General features: G+C 41.3%; 1 protein-coding gene across 1 annotated transcript in view; it reads right to left on the bottom strand.

The window, feature by feature from the left end:
* LOC139155786 (signal transducer and activator of transcription 4-like) overlaps nucleotides 1-15733 on the bottom strand; it is a 65617-nt gene extending 49884 nt beyond the window's left edge. Inside the window, 7 exon segments of the mRNA XM_070731060.1 lie at nucleotides 312-463; nucleotides 3147-3232; nucleotides 4146-4224; nucleotides 5170-5262; nucleotides 10566-10664; nucleotides 13514-13658; nucleotides 15606-15733. Of these exon segments, the coding sequence (XP_070587161.1) occupies nucleotides 312-463; nucleotides 3147-3232; nucleotides 4146-4224; nucleotides 5170-5262; nucleotides 10566-10664; nucleotides 13514-13658; nucleotides 15606-15733 (782 nt within the window).
* Between the last annotated feature and the right edge of the window lie 5243 nt (nucleotides 15734-20976).

The raw sequence follows: 20976 nt of genomic DNA, 5'->3' as shown, positions 1-20976 counted from the left end.
CAATGGTGTCACAATTTAGTGAAAACATTATATAATTCAACTTTGGGCCTTTTATTTCTATTTTTGCTGCTAAATAGTTTCTAAGAATCGGAGGAGTCAGGAACAGAGACATCATTTAAAGAAGCTTTAATTGTGGCCAACTAATGCCTCTTTAAACGATCTCCGTTTCTTACTCTTCTGATTCTCAGAAATTGCTCAACGACAACTTCTGTTAATCTCTCAGAAGAATTTTTTTATTGACTAAACTGAGATGGAAAAGCCACATAGCATCATACTTCCTGTCGTGTCATAAACTAGCGATAACACTTTACCAGTTTTGCAGCTGATCAAGTCCACTGTGTAGAGGGCCTCCAATGCAAGCGATTTGTTGCCGTCTCTTCCAGTCCAATAACTCTTCTATTAATATGTTATTCACCAAGGCATCAACCTCCCTTACGATTTGTGCCATTTTATTGAGAACGTCCTATAAAGAACAGGATAGGTGTCACAGTTGGAAACAGTAAGAGATAATTCATAAATGGAGAAATATCTGATTTGAAAAACAACTTAAGATGTGATGTTCTTTAGCTTAATTTATACACATGGTTTTCTGCTGGTTAATTTATCACCATCCAGCATCAAAGCAGTGGTTAGTTTATGAAACTATTCGTCTTCCAAGAAAGCAACTTGAGTACAGGAGCAACCACAAACCAAAGCTGCTTCTATACCTTTAACTTTATTTTAAACTTCAACTACTACTGGTTTGAAAGGAAATACATACAGGGAAAGACAAGACTTCCACAGATCTGTATATGATGCCCTCCCCATCCCAAGTAGGAACATGGAGGGGCTTTTTTCTTATTAAATAAAAAAATAAACCAGTCTGTCAGCCTCCGCTTTTCCACTTTACCTGCTTGACCCAGATGTCATAGTAATGTGTGTGTGTGTGTGTGTGTGTGTTAGTTAATCGGGAGGTTAGGAATTTGGGAGAGGGGAAGAGTGCTAGTGGTTGTCCTGTTTGTAGTGAAATAAATGGCTACGGAGGAATTTTCTCATCGCTGTCTACCCGGTACAGCCATGGTTCATGGACAAGTTTACAGCCTGCTCAAGGTTAACGGCTTTGAAAGCCCGGATGTGGAAGACCAAACAGCTGGTGCACCCACCTGACATCTTGGGACATGGAGATTGGATGAATTGCCCAGGGGGAAAGATAATTTGGGAAGGTTTGGTGTTTCTTTGTATATGCATTTTGCACACCTTTTGCCTCAGAACTTGCTTTCCTTTTGTTGTTGTCACATCTTGTCTAGTAAAAGTACTCATCTCTATCAAATGGAGTTGGGGGTCTTTCTTTCCTGGACATTGATGGAAGCACACCTGACAGTCAGAAAGTGCTGCCCAATCAGACCATTCACCAAAACAATGGCGAGAGACAAACTGAATCCAGAGACCTGCATGGTTCTCACCTCACAGGCCTTCAGAAACTCCAGCCTTGGATTAGGGCAGGGGGAGGCAAAGTTGGCTCTTCTATGACTTGTGGACTTCAAATCCCAGAATTCCCAAGCCAATCATGCTAGCTGAGGAATTCTGGGAGTTGAAGTCCACATGTCATAGAAGAGCCAAGCTCTAGTCTGCTTTTCTCCCTTGGGTGGGGAAGAGCGATGGTTAGGTTTCCCCCACCTTCCAGATAACACCATCTTCTCAAGTTTTATTTTGAGGTTTTAAGTAAGAAATATCAGGTGACATTTTGCTTGAAATTGACTGCTATGTGTATTGAAATGAACATGCACATACATTTTAAAATACACATACATTTTGAAAAAGCTTTAGATCGGACAAAATATCAATCTAAGCTTTCAAAGCAAATATACACTGAAGATTTCAAAATAATGACAAAGAAAACATTTGGAAAAATAAAATGTTTGGGAAATCTTCTGTTGAAAGTAACTAACACTCTGATATTAGGTTGCTGAAATTAAGCAGCAAATATTGTTCTTTTCTTTTTGAGTTTAAGCTGTGGAAAAGATAGATTAGGCTCTAAAGGGATCCCCTTATCTATTTTTTTTGGGGGGGGATCCCAGGCTCATTCTTGAAAATATTTCCAACCAAGTAAAAAAAAGAGAGATTTGCCCACTATAGCAACATGACCTGATCATCATTATATCCTTCTGATGCCTTTGAAGATCAATTTTTTTGGGGGGGGAAGGACAGCCCCAACCAAAAAAGTTTGCTTTTACTTCTGAAGTGTCTAGTAATTCTATATCTTTTAAATCCTTCACTTATTCTATGTAGCAATTAAACATTTGATGTATGTGTTCTTGCCTAAGATTCACTGTATTATAGCTACCAAAGAGCAATACAGTATATTGCAATATACAGTACGTGTATATCTAAATCAGTGTTTCTCAATTTTGATAAATGTAAGATGGGCAGAATTCAACTCCCAAGACTGGTTGGGAAATTCTGGGAAAGTCCATGCAACTTAGCTCTATCCATCTTAAACTTGCCAAGATTGAGAAACGTTGGTCTAAATGTTGACATGACCATAGTGGCTCTACGATGGAAAGAAATAAGGCATTGCTTCAGTGTTGTGTGGAGACATCTGTTATGTCCTCCCCTTCCTCCCTTGTTCCTCTATTCGAGCATTTAGAGCATTCTCAGTTCTTACTGGAAGTCACCCAGAAAATAGGATAGGATAGGATAAGATAGGATGGAATGGAATGGAACGAAACAGAACAGAATGGAATAGAACAGAATTCTTTATTGGCCAAGTGTGATTGGACACACAAAGAATTTGTCTTTGATGCATATGCTCTCATAAATAAAATATAAAATATATTCATCAAGAATCATAATATACAACACAGTGATAGTCAAGGATACTAATAAAACAATGAAATCATATTAGGAAACAATAAAACAATATTAATTATAATTAATATTAATGGTGGGAAGAGATACTGTAGGTACTAGGAATGGATGAGAAGAATAATAGTAATACAGTCTTAGTAAATAATTTGACAGTGTTGTGGGAATTAGTTATTTAGCAGAGTGATGCCATTTGGGGGGAAACTGTCCTTGTGTCTAGGTGTTCTGGGGTGCAGAGCGCTACAGCATACTTAATGCCTTTAAGTCAGCAAAGTATATAAATGACAAACAACTGAACCAACCTTTCTCTTGTAGTCTATGGTATTGAGCATTTCCTGCAACATCAGCATTTCCTGCTTCATCACAGAACTATTTTTGTCATTCTGTTCTAAAAAGGAGATATGTAGAATATGTACAAAGCATAAAAGTGGGGAAACCCATCAAGTAGTTTTAAGGCAGAATGTTTTCATTTTTTCCCCTATTACACTTTTACTTTGCTTGCAACTAATATTAGATAAACATCACAAATATAGCAGGTTTATCTCTACTTCTAAATTGGGTGATTCAGATAAATGAACCATTGTTGTTTTATCATTAACAATTCATTAACTTTAGTTGGATTGAACCATCCATTGTAAAAAGACAAACTACACGGAACTCTAACCCTGTATTTTCCTGCCATTTTATCTAAGATTTTTTAAAAAAAAATCTTAGGATTGTTAAAGCTGAAAATTCACATTTTTTCTTCTAGCCACAACCTGTATTCTTTTATATTTGGGCAGTATATAACTAATGTTACATATATAAATAAAAAATTCTGTTAAAAACTAATTAATGAAAGAATCTTCCTTCCCCTATTGGTCTGACTCCATCCTTCTGGAGTTCATTTAAATTTTTAAAAAAGAAAAATAAATTACGGTACTCATGCAAAATATTACAGCCACAGTGTGAATTAAAGATTAAACTGATAGAACATGAAGATGTATCTTCATACATAAATACATACCACTAATTTTAGGGATACTTGTCTCCAGGTTAAAATGCAGAGGGGCACAATCTTAGCTGGATTAATATTATGCACCCTAAAGAATACATTAGACTAAGAAGTTGTGCATATTTTACTTGGATTTTATTTTGCATGGAGTATGTATCAATAGTAGTCTGAGTCTTAATGAAATCCTGTCCTGTGGATCTTCAGTGAAAACCTATAGCCTAAGTATAGAACTAATAGTCAATTTTAATAAATATGCAAGATTGAAAACCACAATTTTTCCTTCATAGCATTGTGTGGAAAAGCTTACCTATGTTGCATAGAGTTTTAAATCTGAAGTCAAACTCTTCTTGTAAATCTTCTAGATATTTGACGTCTTGTTCTGTCATCTGTTTTCAGATTAAAAGCATTGAGTAGTAAGTGGATCTAATATAGTTCTTAGCATATAGCAAACAATAATAACATTTCCTAAAAAGCTTTAGTTTCTCTGAAATGAAATGGAAATGCTACAATTGCTATCTGCTTCCTTAGTGGGAAAAATAGCTGGAATTACAAATCGTACTAAAACAAAAAGTGGATTGATTTTTACTCAGCCAAACAATTTTAAAAGCAAAACACTGTAAATGTACACTAAGTGTATCATGCTGTGTCACATGCTGTAAATATACAGTTCATCTATGCATGTCTATTCAGAAGCAAGCCCAATTTGTTCACTGGTGTTTAGGCTTAGATACGCATACACAGAACTGCAGTCTTAAATTTCCCTTTTGTGTCTTTTACTTTTTAAATCAAAAAGTACAGCTCATACGCTAGTTTCAATGAGGTTTTTCAATCAGCTGAATTCAAGAGGGCAGTGTTGTGCATTCAAAAGGATTTTGCAGGGGTTTATAATTCCAAAGAAGCCTCCCCAGACTTGGATTAATTTGCCAGCTCCCTAGAGTGAAACAAAATTAGTGGACAGCATTCTCAGGTGCTGGGATACAGTTGTGGAGAAACCTTCTACCCCAGATAAATTAACAACAATATTTTCAGGTCAAAGCTCTGAATGGGAACATTCAAATGAGGTATCTCTCACTTGTACTGTACCTTAAAAAGGGCAACAGTCCAATTTCTTTCACATATCATCTCATTCTTGAAATAAATGATATATGATAGAAATTGGTCTGCTTTGTGATGGTTGTTAAGCAAATTAAGTGGTTTTGCTGGAAACTCGGTTGTAAGTACCTTTTGGGGTGGGGGATGTCTGTGGTAACTTTGAACAGTTGTTAAGGGGGGACTTGTTATGTTAGATTTTGATATATCAAATATTAAATGCACAAACTGTAACAACTTGCCTGTGTGCTGTTCTTAATTTCAGAACCCTTGAGTTCGATTTTTCTTTGCCTTTCTGAACCCAAGTAGTTTTGTAGTGACTTTTCTAGAGGTCCCTAGAAAAGGAATTTTGACAGATCAGTTTATTAATGCTATCACAATTTGCACAGATTACTGTATTTTTTGGAGTATAAGACCCACTGGAGTACAAGACACTTCTAGATTTTAGAGGAGGAAAAGAAAGAAAAAAGTACAGTGATCCCTCGTCTTACAAACCCCTCGTCATACAAACTTTTCGAGATATGAACCCAGGGTTTAAGATTTTTTTGCCTCTTCTTCCGAACTATTTTCACTTTACAAACCCGCCGCCGCCGCTGGGATGCCTGGCCTCCGGACTTCCATTGCCAGCCGAAGTGCCCGTTTTCATACTGGTGGGATTCCCCTGCTGGGATTCCCCTGCAGCATCACAAAATCTGGAGGTGGGGAGCCTCAGGGGAATCCCACCAGTGCGAAAATGGGCGCTTCGGCTGGCAAAAGAGGTGAATTTTGGGCTTGCGCGCATTAATCACTTTTCCATTGATTCCTATGGGAAACATTGTTTCGTCTTACGAACCTCGTCCTGGAACCAATTAAGTTTGTAATACAAGGTATCACTGTATTCTGAACCAAATGGTGTAGTAATATATTATTTAATAAAATACCAGCATAGCAGAATACTTTTCACAACCATGTATACTTTTCACAACCATGTACACTTTTTACAAACTTCAAACTTGACAGCTGTGGACTTCAACTCCCAGAATTCCTCCTCCTCCAGTAATGCTAGCTCAGGAAAGAGAGTTGAAATCCACAACTCTCCCAGGGGTCCTCAAACTTGACAGCTTTAAGATTAGTGGACTTCAATTCTCAGAATTCCTTCTCTAGATGGGATAATTTTTGGGGCATTTTTTTCATAAAAATAGAGTAGACAGAGTCTGTGAAGCCTGCAGAGAGTTCCTGGGTGCTTGGGATTGGAAAAATGCCCCAATTTGTGTGAAAAATGGGCAAAAGCCAGCTCATTTTTTTGCAAAAACAGGGTCATTTTTGCCATCCCCAGTACCCGGGAGCTCTGTGCAGGCTTCCCAGACCCTCTGTCCACCCCGTTTTTGTGAAAATGGGCCCATTTTACATTAAAATGAAACATAGTGTGGGGCTTTGGGAAGCAAAAAAAATGGCTGTATTCATTGTATAAGATGCACCAATATTTCCACCCTCTTTTGGGGGGGGGTGCGCCTTTTACTCTAAAAAATATGGTATTTAACGGCAAGTTTTAGTGAGAGGGGATGGACTAAATTCAATAAGGCCAACTGATAATAGTTCCATTTGCTCAGCTTTTTCAAAGGCAAAACACAGATGTAGGAATCATTTAGAAAAACATATTCCTGGTAATGCAGATAATTGGACTGCCACAGGTATATTAATTGTTCATCTAAAAAACAGCCGAAGGAAAGTTTTACAAATGATGAGTGTTCAGTGACAAATCAAGGTATGTTGAGGAACCTAAGACCTGTCTGTAGTACAGAATTTATTTCAAAGCCAAAAACTTAAAATCAGCAGTGTATCTTCTTGTCTTTCAATTTAAAAAAAAAGGAAACAGGGAAAATACAAATATTCCATGAAACTTCAGTTGATCTATGGCATAGACACCTCTCTTATATATTTTTATTTTGTTTGACATACAAACATTTAGATATCATACAATACAACATTGAACATCTACGATTTATATATTTACAAGATTTACAAGATTTACAAGTTTTCTATTTCCAGCTCATCAGCATCCCTATTGTACTGTACTAACCAAAACTGGACATAACTTTTCAGGTGCAGTTTGATCAGTACTCTATCAAAGCAGAATGATCACAAGACTGCAGCTGAGATTGCATTGACTTTTTTGGGGGGTGGGGGAGGTTGTAAAAAACTGCTATCCTATGCTCAATTTGAGATCCTTGTAGATCTTTCTCATAGTTTCTTCATTTACATGTACAATTAGCACAGGTGCCCCCCAAGGCTGTGTACTCTCACCACTTCTCTTCTCTCTATACACTAATGACTGCATCTCAAACGACCCATCTGTTAAACTACAGTGTTCCCTCGATTTTTGCGGGTTCAAACTTCGCGAATAGCCTATACCACGGTTTTTCAAAAAATATTAATTAAAAAATACTTCATGGTTTTTTTCCTATACCACGGTTTTTCCCACCCAATGACATCATATGTCATCGCCAAATTAATAATTTTTGCAAATAAATAACAAAAAAAATATTTATTGTTAATAAATAATTATATTTATAAATATCAGGATCACTAAGTGTCTTATTCAATGGTGAGTACCAGTAATAATGGTGAGTAAATGGTTGTTAAGGAAATGGGAAATGGTAATTTAAGGGTTTAATGTGTTAAGGGAAGGCTTGTGATACTGTCCATAGCCAAAAATAGTGTATTTACTTCCGCATCTCTACTTCGTGGAAATTCGACTTTTGCGGGCGGTCTCGGAACACATCCCCCGCGGAAATCGAGGGAACACTGTACTGAAGTTTGCAGATGATACAACAGCGATCGGACTCATTCGAGACAATGATGAATCTGCATACAGACGGGAAGTTGAACAACTATCCTTGTGGTGTGACCAGAACAATCTAGAACTGAACACACTCAAAACCGTAGAAATGGTGGTAGACTTTAAGAGAAACCCTTCCACCCTTCCACCTCTCACAATACTAGACAACACAGTATCAACAGTAGAGACCTTCAAATTTCTAGGTTCTATCCTATCTCAAGATCTAAAATGGTCATCTAACATCAAAAACATCATCAAAAAAGCACAACAAAGAATGTTCTTTCTACGCCAGCTCAGGAAGCTCAAACTGCTGATACAGTTCTACAGAGGAATCATTGAGTGTGTCATCTGCACCTCTATAACTGTCTGGTTTGGTGCTGCAACCCAACAGGATCGACACAGACTTCAGAGGATAATCAGAACTGCAGAAAAAACAATTGCTGCCAACCTGCCTTCCATTGAGGACCTGTATACTGCACGAGTCAAAAAGAGGGCGGGGAAAATATTTACTGACCCCTCACATCCTACCCTCAAAACGTCGCTACAGAGCACTGCACACCAAGACAACTAGACACAAATTGTTTCAACTCCTACCCTCAAAACGTCGCTACAGAGCACTGCACACCAAGACAACTAGACACAAGAACAGTTTTTTTCCGAACGCCATCACTCTACTAAACAAATAATTCCCTCAACACTGTCAGACTTTCTACTAAATCTGCACTTCTATTCTACTAGTTTTTCTCATCATTCCTTTTACCCATTTCCTCCCATGTTGACTGTATGACTGTAACTTGTTGCTTATATCCTAAGATTTTTATTAATATTGCTTCTTCATTGCTTATTTGACCCCTATGACAATCATTAAGTGTTGTACCACATGATTCTTGACAAATGTATATTTTATATTACCGTATTTTTCGCTCCATAAGACGCAGTTTTTTTCCTCCCAAAGTAGGTTGAAAAATCAGCCTCGTCTTATGGAGCGAAGATGCAGGCAGGGAGGGAGGGGGAGGCTGCGAACTCGGAAGCGCCATCCCATCGGCAGGCTGGCTAGCTGCTGCCTGGCCCACCGTTCCCCGTAAGCTGCGCGCACCCCCAAATACACCCGTGCGCGCCCTTTTCCACGGGCTCCCCATCCCCCTGCCAGCCCGCTGGGAAGTGGGCGGGGGCGGGGAGGTGTGGCAGTAGGAGTAAAGGGAGCCGCGGCCGCCCCTGCCTCCCCATGGTGCCTCCGGCCAAATGCGCCCCTGGCTTCTCCACCCTGCCCTATTGCCCGCCCGATCTGCCTCCTCTCCTCCTCTCCACCTCCTGCCTTGGGGCGCGATCTGCCTCCTCTCCTCCGCCGCCTCCTCCTGCTTTGGGGCGCAATCTGCCCCCTCTCCAACGTCGCTGCCTTCTGCCTTGGGGCGCGATCCGCCCCCTCTCCTCCGCCGCCGCCTCCTGCCTTGGGCGAACAATTCGGGAGTCCGGGACTGTGTGGCTTTGCGCCATGAAGAGAAAACGGCCGACTTTTCCCTGCTGCCGGAGCCGTTTCCTCTTCATGGCGCAAAGCCACACAGTCCCGGACTCCCGGATCGCTCGCCCAAGGCAGGAGGCGGCGGCGGAGGAGAGGGGGCGGATCGCGCCCCAAGGCAGAAGGCTCGCTTCTCCGGTCAGCAAAGCCATCTGCCCAGACAGAAAGAAAACAAGAGAGAGAAAGTGAGAAGAAGAGAGAGAAAGAGGGGGAGAGGGATAGAAAGAGAGAGAGAGTGAGAGATGCTCAGTGAGCCTTTCTTTGAAGTTTCAAGCAGGGGCCGGCTGTTTTCCCACAACCCGCCGAGTTAGGATGCGGGGAAAGCCTCAAGGGTTTTTAATAAAGCTCCATAAACCGAACTTGGTTTGAATCAGGCTTCTTTATTGGAGGGCTGGGGGGAGAGGGGGAAGCTGCAATCCAACCCAGTTCGTTTCTCTGATGGTGCGACGGAAGCCCCATCCCCGCCGAGAAAAATTCAATAACCGGTTTTCGCGTATCGTGGGAAAGGTAGCCAACGGGACTCCATTCCGTGTCTTCGGGAGTTTGGGCCGGGCCGTTTGCGGCCGCGCTCTCAACTTTGCCAAAAGTCTCCCCAAATTTAAGCTTGAAGCGAAGTCGGGCGTCTTGGCTACCCGGGACACCCAATTTGGGAATCCCGCGCGGATGGAGGGCAAAATTCCCGCTTTCCCTTCTAACGTTAGGGGTAGGAAAGAGCTCGGCCAACCTCCGTGGGCCCCAGACCCCCCCCAAAAAGCCTTTTCTGTGACCCCGTGCGCGAAGGGTGGTGGTCGGGGGGATGAACAACCCGGAGAAGATCAAGGTTGCAAACCGGGCTGGTGGCGCGGCTTCCCTTCACACATATCAAACTCGGGTCTTACCCCGGTATTTCCCCACACTCCCCGTTTTTCTTTCCTTCCTTCTTTCCTTCCTTCCTCCCCGTTTTTCTTTCCTTCTTTCCTACCTTCCTTCCTCCTTCCCTCCCCCTCCATTTTTCCTCCCTCCGTCTGTCCCTCCCTCCCTCCCAGTTTTTCTTTATTTCTTTCCTTCCTTCCCTTCCTTCCTTCCTTCCTGCTTCCCTCCCTCCCTCTTTCCCCCTCCGTTATTTCCTTCCTTCCTCCCTCCCTCCTTTCCTCCCTCCCTCCGTTCCTCCTCAGTTCTTCCTTCCTTCAGAGCGAGAACCTTCGCTTCAAATCTTTCTTTCTTTCCTTCCTTCCCTCCCTCCTTTCTTCTCCCTCTCTCTCTCTCTCTTTCTTTCTTTCTTCCTTTCTTTCCTTCCCTCCCCTACGTCATTATCATAAAATTACCTGAACTGGCATACTTGCTGAAGCCAATACTCTTCTTTCTTCTCTTAAACAGTTTGAAATAACCAGTGCAATATGTAGAGGGTTACTTTGATATTTTGCCTGAAAAACAAAATTAAAGAAACATAAGAAAGATCTAATCCATATCCCAATAGCAAAAGTTGGCCACATACAGAACAGCCATGGACGCATTACAGAAAATTAATGTCTCTTCTTGATATGTATGTAATATATGGGATTGCATACTTGAAGTCCATCTCTTTGCACAACCATGGTCTTTTCTATCATTTCTTTATTTTCCCTTTTTGTCTGTGCTGTTTCTCTCAATCTTATATTTGGTTCGCTAACAAAAGGAAGATAGACATTCAATATCTGAAGTTTTCACGATCTTTGTATAGATATGCTGCAATATGTTTCTTACCCACTTAGTCTTTCATAAAAAATGCTTACATGAAGCTCAAAAGATATTAAACCCTTTAAGGGGATTTTACCCTTTAAGGGGATTTTACAGCTGGGGCATTTTACCAATGAACTTTAGTAATTGTTGTGTACATAACTGAAATGTTAATTCTTGGCTTTCCTTATGTGTGTTCTCCCATATCAGAATCGGACTAATAGAAAGGTCTTTAACAGACACAAAATATAGCAATAGCAATAGCACTTAGACATATATACCACATCACAGTGCTTTAAAGCAGTGATTTTCAACTTTTTTTGAGCCGTGGCACATTTTTTACATTTACAAAATCCTGGGGCACACCACCAACCAAAATGACACTCTAAGATACTCTCCTCTCTTTTTCCATCCCTGTCTCCTCCCCCCCTGTCTCCTCCCCCCTTCCCCGTGTGTCTTGAACCATTTCCAAAAACAGGTGACGGCTGGGGGGATTTTCTCTCTTATTCTTTGGGGGCTTTTTATCATATGCTTTAGATCAAGAGTCACTTCTCTCTCTCTTATTTCTCTCTCTTTCCTCTCATTCTCTGCCTCAATCATTTTCTTTTTTCTTCCCTTTTTCTCATTTCTCTCTCTCTCGCTCCCTTCCTCTCCTTTTTTCTCTCTCACTTTCTTTCTCTCTTACTCTTGCTTTCTCTCTTACTCTTGCTTTCTCTCTCTCACTCTCTCTCTTGCTTTCTTCCTCTATCTTTCTTGCTTTCATTGCGAGACTGGAACCTGAGCTTCCTTCTTCATGGCACACCTGACCATGTCCCGCGGCACACTAGTGTGCCGTGGCACACTGCTTGAAAAACACTGCTTTAAAGCACCCTCTAAATGATTTACATATTGACCCCAAGAATCTGGAATTTGGAAGGATGGAAGGCTGAGTCAATCTTGAGCCTGGTGAGATTCAAACTGCCAAATTGCAGGCAGCTGGCAGGCAGCAGAAGTAGCCTGCAGTACTGCATTCTAACTACTGTGCCACCATGGCTCTTGATACCTTAATATAAGAACGTAGATGGTGCCCTGTTGGATTGGACCCTTGATCCATCTAATGAAATTTGTTTGTTCTCATAGTGGCCAACCAATCATACAAGGAAGCCCTCTATTCCCCCAATAGATGACCTCCAATGGCAGTCCAGCTCCAATGGTATGTAGTAAGGAGGTTCCTAGGGAGGAAGTTGCCTTCCAAAGGTGTAAGTAGCAAATCAGTCCAAATATTAAGTGTGAGAGAATGAAGAAGCTCCTTTTTAAAAATTTATATACTGTAGATGAGACAAAATGTCAAATCTGTCAAGCAAATTTTTATATATAAGTGTTAAACAATAAATAACTAATCTTGGAAGATTAACCATGTATCATTCTTGGTTTTGAGCTTGACGCCTGCTGCCATCAAGGCCAACAGTTATTGATCCTCAGCAGAACAGAATGAATTATCCTCATGTATTTAAGATTAAGGTTTATGGCTTTTAGTTTAGTTACATTTCTAACTTGTGGAGAAGAAGTATACTGCTGAAAAAGATTCAGGCACATAAAAAAATGATTTTGCACATCATGATAAATATACTCATTACTGAATGTATAATTTGAGTAAAAATCTTATCTCTGCAATCTTTTGTCTGTTACAAAGCCCTGCTGCTGTTGCCAAATTTTGCTCATTGTCCTTTTTGATCAGAATTCTAACAAATACTTCAGTTAATGAACAAATCCCTCCAGTAATGTTCTGTGCTTGTTTTTGCAATCTTTCTGAAATCTTCTGCAATCTTTAAAGGTCTTTTTCCAATTGTCAGGCAAAGTTAATTATCACACACATTTTTAAAAAAAGTTTCCTTTCTACTCCATAAACGAAGCACATCCACTTTGCTACATTTCTGTGGCTACATTACAAATCACTTTTTTCAATATTCTATTTTCATCATCATTTATTACTTCCTTTTTATCAGGTTTGACTTGGTCATTCACACTCATGGCATAGCATTCATTCTAATTTCGCACTGCAACACACCACATTATAGTGTTTATATAATGGATATGTACAGTACTCTATTAATAACAAAGACTGCATAGTTTGTTTCACATCTTTTGATTTCAAAATGTAAATCTCCTTATTTTAAAACTGAAACACAAAGGTTGCCTTATTATTAAATATTGCTTTGCCCCCATAGCATTCAGTAGATGCTATGATTATGTCACACACATAATATTATTGTATAATGCAAATCAAATATGGTAATTTGAATAATTTTCTACATGTCTGTCTTGGTATCTTTTCTATATTCTGGATTGGGTTTTTTTAAATCTGATTTCTTTTTCTACCCATGTTTCATTATAAACTTCATGCTGAAAAAGAATAGTTTATAATTCACTGTGCTGTTTGATCAAATGTTTAAAATCAATGAATCCAATAACTTCTGTGCTCTGGTTGGCATAAATATCCTTACACAAAACCTTATATAGCAGAACTGACACAATAGTTGGTGCAGAAGGTTTTTTTGCGATTCTTTCTTAAACTCACCTGAAAAGTTTTCCTGACTTTCTTTAGGTTATGTATCAAAAGGAGATTCTTCTCCTGAGAAACACGCTCTAAATGCTCGTCCAGTTTTATGAATAAGTTATGCAACAGCAGAGCTGCTGTAGACTCATTGCTATATGCAGATTCCCTTTGCAACAGGAAATAGATAAGAACAAAGTACATATATCAAAAATAGAACTGTTTTCAAAATCATTTGTTCGAGAGAAATATTAGGCTCTAAATGAGAGGCCTACAAATTGGTTATACAGATTCTGTTTTTATCTCAAGAAAATATTCAGTATATAATGTAACTTATATTCATAATATTATTATAATATATCAATAACATTATAATAAAATAAAATGATATAAGTAAATATAGGATTGAAAGAACTAATAACTCTGTTTAGTTTTTAAAAAGCTCTCTCTTCAGCTTCAAAACAGCACACATGTATTTAAAGATGTAATATTTACATATTCGTACATATATGCAGTATATAAGTAAGCACCTTTTATTTTTTCAATGAAATGTTATTGCAAGTAATCCTAAAATTAAAATGCAAAGTTGATAAACTGCTTATCTGATTATAAATGAAGAATATTATCAATATACTGTCTTCTGTCTATGTAGGAGTGAAGAAAGGACACATAATTAATTTCAAATTAATCATTGAAATTAATTAACAATAGCTGATAGGTATTATCTAGTGTTTTGTATTTAAAGTATTATTAATTCTGTAGATTTTTTAAATTACTTGTTATATTTATTGAATGGTTCCTGGTTAAATGCTGTTAAACATGTACAGGCAGAGATTGTGATGCAAAACAATATTTTATTTTTATTTGATAATAAAATAACCATATTCTCAAAAAGAAGAGTTTTTCCCCCCTGCCCAGGACCCCTGCTTGAAGGGGGTTGGGGGGTTGGACTAGATCAGTGGTCCCCAACCTTTTTTCCACCAGGGACCAGTTTCACCAAGACAATTTTTCTATGGCCCGGTGGGGGCAGAAAGGGGTGTGGTTGGGGGATGGGATTAAGCATGGGGGTGTAGCTTATCGTTCCACTGCCTCTCTTTCCTCCCCCCCTTTTAATTTTGCAGGGGAGCCGAGGTGACAGAGGGAGGAAGGCTAGGAGGGTATGGTTTCCTTTCCCCTCCCGTTCACTCGGGACCGCCGTTTGCCTCCAGCCGAGGCGGTCCACCTGAGGGAGAAAACTTTTGCTTGCTTGCTTCGTTCCTTCCATCAGTTTCAGAGGAACCCCCCCCCCCCGGCTGCTCCGGCTGGGTTTGCAGCAAATAATCCCAGAGGTGGGGGAGGTGCCTCCACGGACACAGTCGCCTTCCTTTGCAATCGCTGCCTGCTTGGAGCGCCCACCACTGCCAGGTCCGGTAATTTTCTTGAAGCAAGGAATCCTTCCAAAAGAAAATTACCAGAGCTGGTGGTGGGGGCTTCATGGCCACACGCACACCCCTGGCTTCGCTCCCACCCAGGCCCCCGGGAAAGCCTAGCAAAAAAAGAGCTGCACAATGCCAAAGCCTTTCCGTCTGAGCTGCAGGCAGAGCGAGGGCTTTGCGAGGAGGAAATAGACCACTTTCGATGAGGGAAGAAAGACAGGAAAGGAAGGAAGCAAGCAACCCGAGGCAAACAGCGGTCCCGAGTGAACGGGAGGGGAAAGAGACAGGAACAGCTTGGCACTCGCCAGCTCCACAGCAGCTGCTAACTCTGCGGACCGGTGCAACATGCCCCATGGCCCGGTACTGGTCCACAGCCCGGCGGTTGGGGACCCCTGGACTAGATGATCTACAAGGTCCCTTGCAACTCAAGTAGTAATCTAATCTATATCTGTATACAACACTGTTTCTCAAACATGGCAGCTTGAAGATGTGTGGACTTCAACTTCCAGAATTCCCAACCAGCAAGTTGTGGAATACTGTACTGACTAAGGTATTCTGGGAGTTGAAGTCAATGTATCTTCAAGTTGCCAAAGTTAAGAAACACTGGTGTACAACAGTAAATATAACGCGATCTATATCTGCTTATTCAGCAATCCCCTAATACTCAAGGCAGAAGAGAAAGAAAAATTGTCTGAACTTACCAGTCCTGGATTTCGATCCACTGTGCTAAAAGATGTCTAATTTCCATGGGAAAGATGTCATCATAAATCTGGTCTATTTGCTCTAAAAAACAGGGTTCCAACTGCTGCACTTGATTCCACTGAGACATGCTAAAAAGAAATACGCTTGCTTTTTGAGACACAAAAAATGAGATCTTTCTAATATGTTGGATTACACTTTCCAAGAGGACTTAAAAGCCATTCTCCTTTTCCAAACAAATGAAACTTATTGGTTACAGATGAATTATTTATTTATTTATTTATTCATTCATTCATTCATTCATTCACTCATTCATTCATTCACTCATTCATTCACTCACTCATTCATTCATTAGATTTGTATGCCGCCCCTTTCCGAAGACTCGGAGCAGCTCACAACAAGAATACAAATACAACTGAAAGGCCGGCTGCCCTAGCAGCTGGCTGACATTTGCCGAAGGGGCTGGATAAACAGGACACCAGCTATTCAGTGGAGGGGCGATTGCGATCATTTACAACAGCTTGGGCACCTCCCAAATACAAACCCAATGATTAAAACAGGAAAACAGTTAAAAACCCTTGATTTAAAAACACTCATACAACCCAAACAAACCATACATAAAATGGTGCAGCCAAGGGGAATCAATTTCCCCATGCTTGGTGGCAAAGATGTGTTGTTAGGAATTTGTGAAAGGCAAGGAGGGTGGGGGCAGTCCTAATCTCCGGGGGGAGTTGATTCCAGAGGGTCGGGGCCACCACAGAGAAGGCTCTTTCCCTGGGTCCCCCCAACCCGACATTGTTTCGTCAACGGGACCCAGAGAAGGCCAACTCAGTGGGACCTGATCGGTCGCTGGGATTTGTGCAGCAGAAGGCGATCCCAAAGTTATTTTGGTCCGATGCCATGAAGGGCTTTATAGGTCATAACCAACACTTTGAATTGTGACTGGAAACTGATTGGCAACCAATGCAGACTACGGAGTGTTGATGTGACATGGGCATATCTGGGAAAGCCCATGATTGCTCTCGCAGCTGCATTCTGCACAATCTGAAGTTTCCGAACACTCTTCAAAGGTAGCCCCATGTAGAAAGCAATATATGAAAGCTTGAAGAGAAGGAGCTTTTTCATATTTTGTCCCAGTTTTCTTTGTATTAAGGAAGTTATATTGTTGAATTTCATAATCTACCACTTTAAGAAATCTATTAATTGCCAAAATAATTTCATACATTGTGCAATTCTGGCACTTTAAATGTTATGGATATAATCTGCTACAGTCTAACAAACAATAACAGTCCATTGTTCTAACTTAAAATCTTTACTTTAATTACTTTATTGTAGTGGCATGATGGTTAGAAAACAGTATTGTAGGCTAATTCGCCCAACTGCCAACAGTTTGATCCTGATCAGCTTGAGACTGACTGAGCCTTCCATCATTCGAAGGTCAATAAAATGTGGACTCAGATTGTTGGGGGCAAGTATGCTGACTCTGTAAACCATTTAGAAAGTGCTGTAAAGCTCTATATAGAGTGGTATATATGTCTAAGTGCTTTTGCTGTTGCTACTTTATTATTCTGCAAACTTTATTTGATATCTGTGCGTGTTACTCAAATACTTCAAAACTTGGTGCATGCTGAGATCTATCTATCTATCTATCTATCTATCTATCTATCATCTATCTATCTATCTATCTATCTATCTATCTATCATCTATCTATCTATCTATCATCTATCTATCTATCTATCTATCATCTATCTATCATCTATCTATCTATCTATCTATCATCTATCTATCTATCTATCTATCTATCATCTATCTATCTATCATCTATCTATCATCTATCTATCTATCTATCATCTATCTATCATCTATCTATCTATCTATCTATCTATCTATCATCTATCTATCTATCTATCATCTATCTATCTATCTATCTATCATCTATCTATCTATCTATCATCTATCTATCTATCTATCTATCTATCATCTATCTATCATCTATCTATCTATCTATCATCTATCTATCATCTATCTATCTATCATCTATCTATCTATCTATCTATCATCTATCTATCTATCTATCATCTATCTATCTATCATCTATCTATCATCTATCTATCTATCATCTATCTATCTATCTATCTATCTATCATCTATCTATCATCTATCTATCTATCATCTATCTATCTATCATCTATCTATCATCTATCTATCATCTATCTATCTATCTATCTATCATCTATCTATCTATCTATCATCTATCTATCATCTATCTATCTATCTATGTATCATCTATCTATCTATCATCTATCTATCTATCATCTATCTATCATCTATCTATCTATCATCTATCTATCTATCTATCATCTATCTATCATCTATCTATCATCTATCTATCTATCATCTATCTATCTATCTATCTATCTATCAATCTATCATCTATCTATCTATCATCTATCTATCATCTATCTATCTATCATCTATCTATCATCTATCTATCTATCTATCATCTATCTATCTATCTATCATCTATCTATCTATCTATCATCTATCTATCTATCTATCTATCTATCATCTATCTATCTATCTATCTATCTATCTATCATCTATCTATCATCTATCTATCTATCTATCATCTATCTATCTATCATCTATCTATCATCTATCTATCATCTATCTATCTATCTATCTATCTATCATCTATCTATCTATCTATCTATCTATCTATCTATCTATCTATCTATCTATCTATCTATCTATCTATCGGGATTTATATGCCGCTCTTCTCCGAGGACTCGGGGTGGTTTACAACATATAAAAAGCAATACAACATCATAATCCATTTAATTTTAAACAGTTACCGGTAATCTAAACCCCCCCCCATAGTATTAAAATCAGTCATTGCCATTCACACAACAAACATACACTACATTGGTTGGCTAGGGGGCTAGGGTCTAATGGCCCCAAACCTGGCGGCACAAATGAGTCTTGAGACTCTTGTGAAAGACAAGGAGGGTAGGGGCAGTGCGGATCTCGAGGGGGGCGCTGATTTCCAGAGGGCGCCCCCCCCCCCAGAAAAGGCTCTTTCCCTAGGTCCCGCCAAGCGACATTGTCTAGTTGACGGGACCTGAAGAAGGCTGATTCTGTGGGACCTAACCAGTCACTGGGCTTCATGTTTTCTTTTTCCCCGTTTTGTTTTGAAGAAAAGAACAGTAGTATACAACTCCTAGAAGCATCAATAGTGGAAAAATAGAGAATAGGCGTTGATCGCTTACCTGAACGCCTCTTCTCGTGCGGTGAGCGGGTACGGCAGTCACGTGGGTTGCTCATGTCCAATCCGGTGGAACTGAGCCTTGTATTAAAAAAGCCTGCTGGATCCGCCCCTTCCCAGAATTCGCGAATCCGTAGACTTAGGCTCAGATGTGAAAGCTCAAGTATGTTCAACTCTCGTGAAAAAGAATAAGGTTAGGTTATAGAAGATAAGAAGAGAAAAACACATAAGGGAGGGAAGTGACTGCCGTACCCGCTCACCGCACGAGAAGAGGCGTTCAGGTAAGCGATCAACGCCTATTCTCCGTGCTAAAGGAGCGGGTCCGGCAGTCACGTGGGACATACCCAATAGATAGGTCCCTAGGGAGGGTTCAAGTTGTCATTGTGAGAAATAACGGATTGGAGAACCCTTCTACCGAAGGCCGCATCTGCTGAGGCATATGTATCGATTTTATAGTGTCTGATGAAGGAATTAGGTGAGGCCCAAGTGGCTGCTTTACACACTTCTTCCAACGGGGCTTGAGTCGCCCAAGCGGCCGATGTGGCAGCACTTCTGGTAGAGTGTGCAGTAATATTCTTTGGAATGGAGAGAGAGGCTGACTCATAGGCTTTAGATATGGTTCCCCTGATCCAACGGCCTATCACTGTTGAAGACACTTTGGCGCCCATGGATCTGGGGTGATAGGCCACGAAGAGTGCTTCAGATCTCCGAATGTGGCCTGTGCGCTGGATGTAAATTTTCAGCACTCTAGTCAAGTCCAGAGTGTGCCATCTAATAGCTAGGGGATGATCCCGTTGGGAGCAGAAGGAAGGTAAAACAATATCCTGAGATCTGTGGAACATGGAACTGACCTTGGGTAGGAAGGTGGGGTCCAAGCGTAGGACCACCTTGTCCTGATGGAACTGGCAGAGGTCCTGTCTGATTGAGAGAGCAGCCAATTCAGAAATGCGTCGGGCGGATGTAATCGCCACCAGGAATGCTACCTTGAAAGATAGGTACCTGAGGGACGCTGATTTCAGGGGTTCATATGGTGCCTGAGTAAGGGAGTGAAGAACCCGAGGCAAGTCCCAGGAAGGGTATCTGTGGACCTTAGACCAGCGGTCCCCAAACTACGGCCCGCGGGCCGGATGCGGCCCGCTGAGGCGATTTATCCGGCCCGCAGGGAGCCCACGAGATTTTATCGATAGATATAATAAGCTCTCGAATCTCCCGTCCATTCACCGCGGAGGATGAGGTGAGGAGGAGACGGTGCAGAGGCAAGGGGCGGGGAGGAAAGCGGGCCTGCAATTGGCCCCTTGCAGGCCCACTTTCGTCCCCGCCCCTTGCCTCTGCACCGTCTCCTCCTCACCTCATCCTCCGCGGTGAATGGACGGGAGATTCAGGAACCCCCCTGAATTTGCCCGAATGGAGGCAGTGGCGGCTTCAAGGGACCTGGTCCTTCTCGGCGCTGCGTTGCTGCAGCCTCCGAGCTCCGCTGTTGTCCCCGGGCACTATTACCTCAGCTGCGCTGAGAGAGAAAGAGAGAGAGCGTGGAGGGCAGCTTGCCGGTCCACGGCCCCCTGGATGAGCGGCCCCGCATGGCCCCAGCACCGGACTTCGCCGTCGCCTCTGCCCCCGTCCGGCTCTCCAGCAAAGAGTCCACCCCTTTGCCCTCCCTGGCGCCCGGCCCCAGGCCACCGCCACCTCCTCCTCCGGGTAGCGCACCCGAGCTCTTCCTGCAGGAACGGGTGGTGGGGTGGAAGTGGTTGGACTTATCTACACGCGCGCCTGCTGATTGGGAAGAGGGGGAAAAAAATCTGCGCCTCCAAAGAGGGGAGGGGGGGGAAGAAAGAAAAAAAGAGTTCCCACTTGGCGGAAGGGAGAACCGAGCGTGCTGCAGCAAGTTTGCTTGGCTTTCTGGGGCTTTTTTTTCTCCCCCCTTCCACCACCCCTGTCTGAATGTCATTTGCAGCTTAGGAGTGACCTTCTCTCGGGCTTGTTGTGGATGCGGCGCGGATGAGGGGGAAAGCCGTAAGCGCGAATTAGCAAAACCAGTTCAACCTCTTCTTCGCCTCCTTACCGACTACTGAAGAAAAAAGAAGCTTCGTTGGGATTTTGGCTCTCCACA

Source organism: Erythrolamprus reginae, unplaced genomic scaffold (genome assembly GCF_031021105.1).
Source record: "Erythrolamprus reginae isolate rEryReg1 unplaced genomic scaffold, rEryReg1.hap1 H_59, whole genome shotgun sequence".
Lineage (NCBI taxonomy): Eukaryota > Metazoa > Chordata > Lepidosauria > Squamata > Dipsadidae > Erythrolamprus > Erythrolamprus reginae.
Note: the sequence above shows the minus strand (reverse complement) of the source record. Positions and strands in the feature narration are given on the sequence as shown.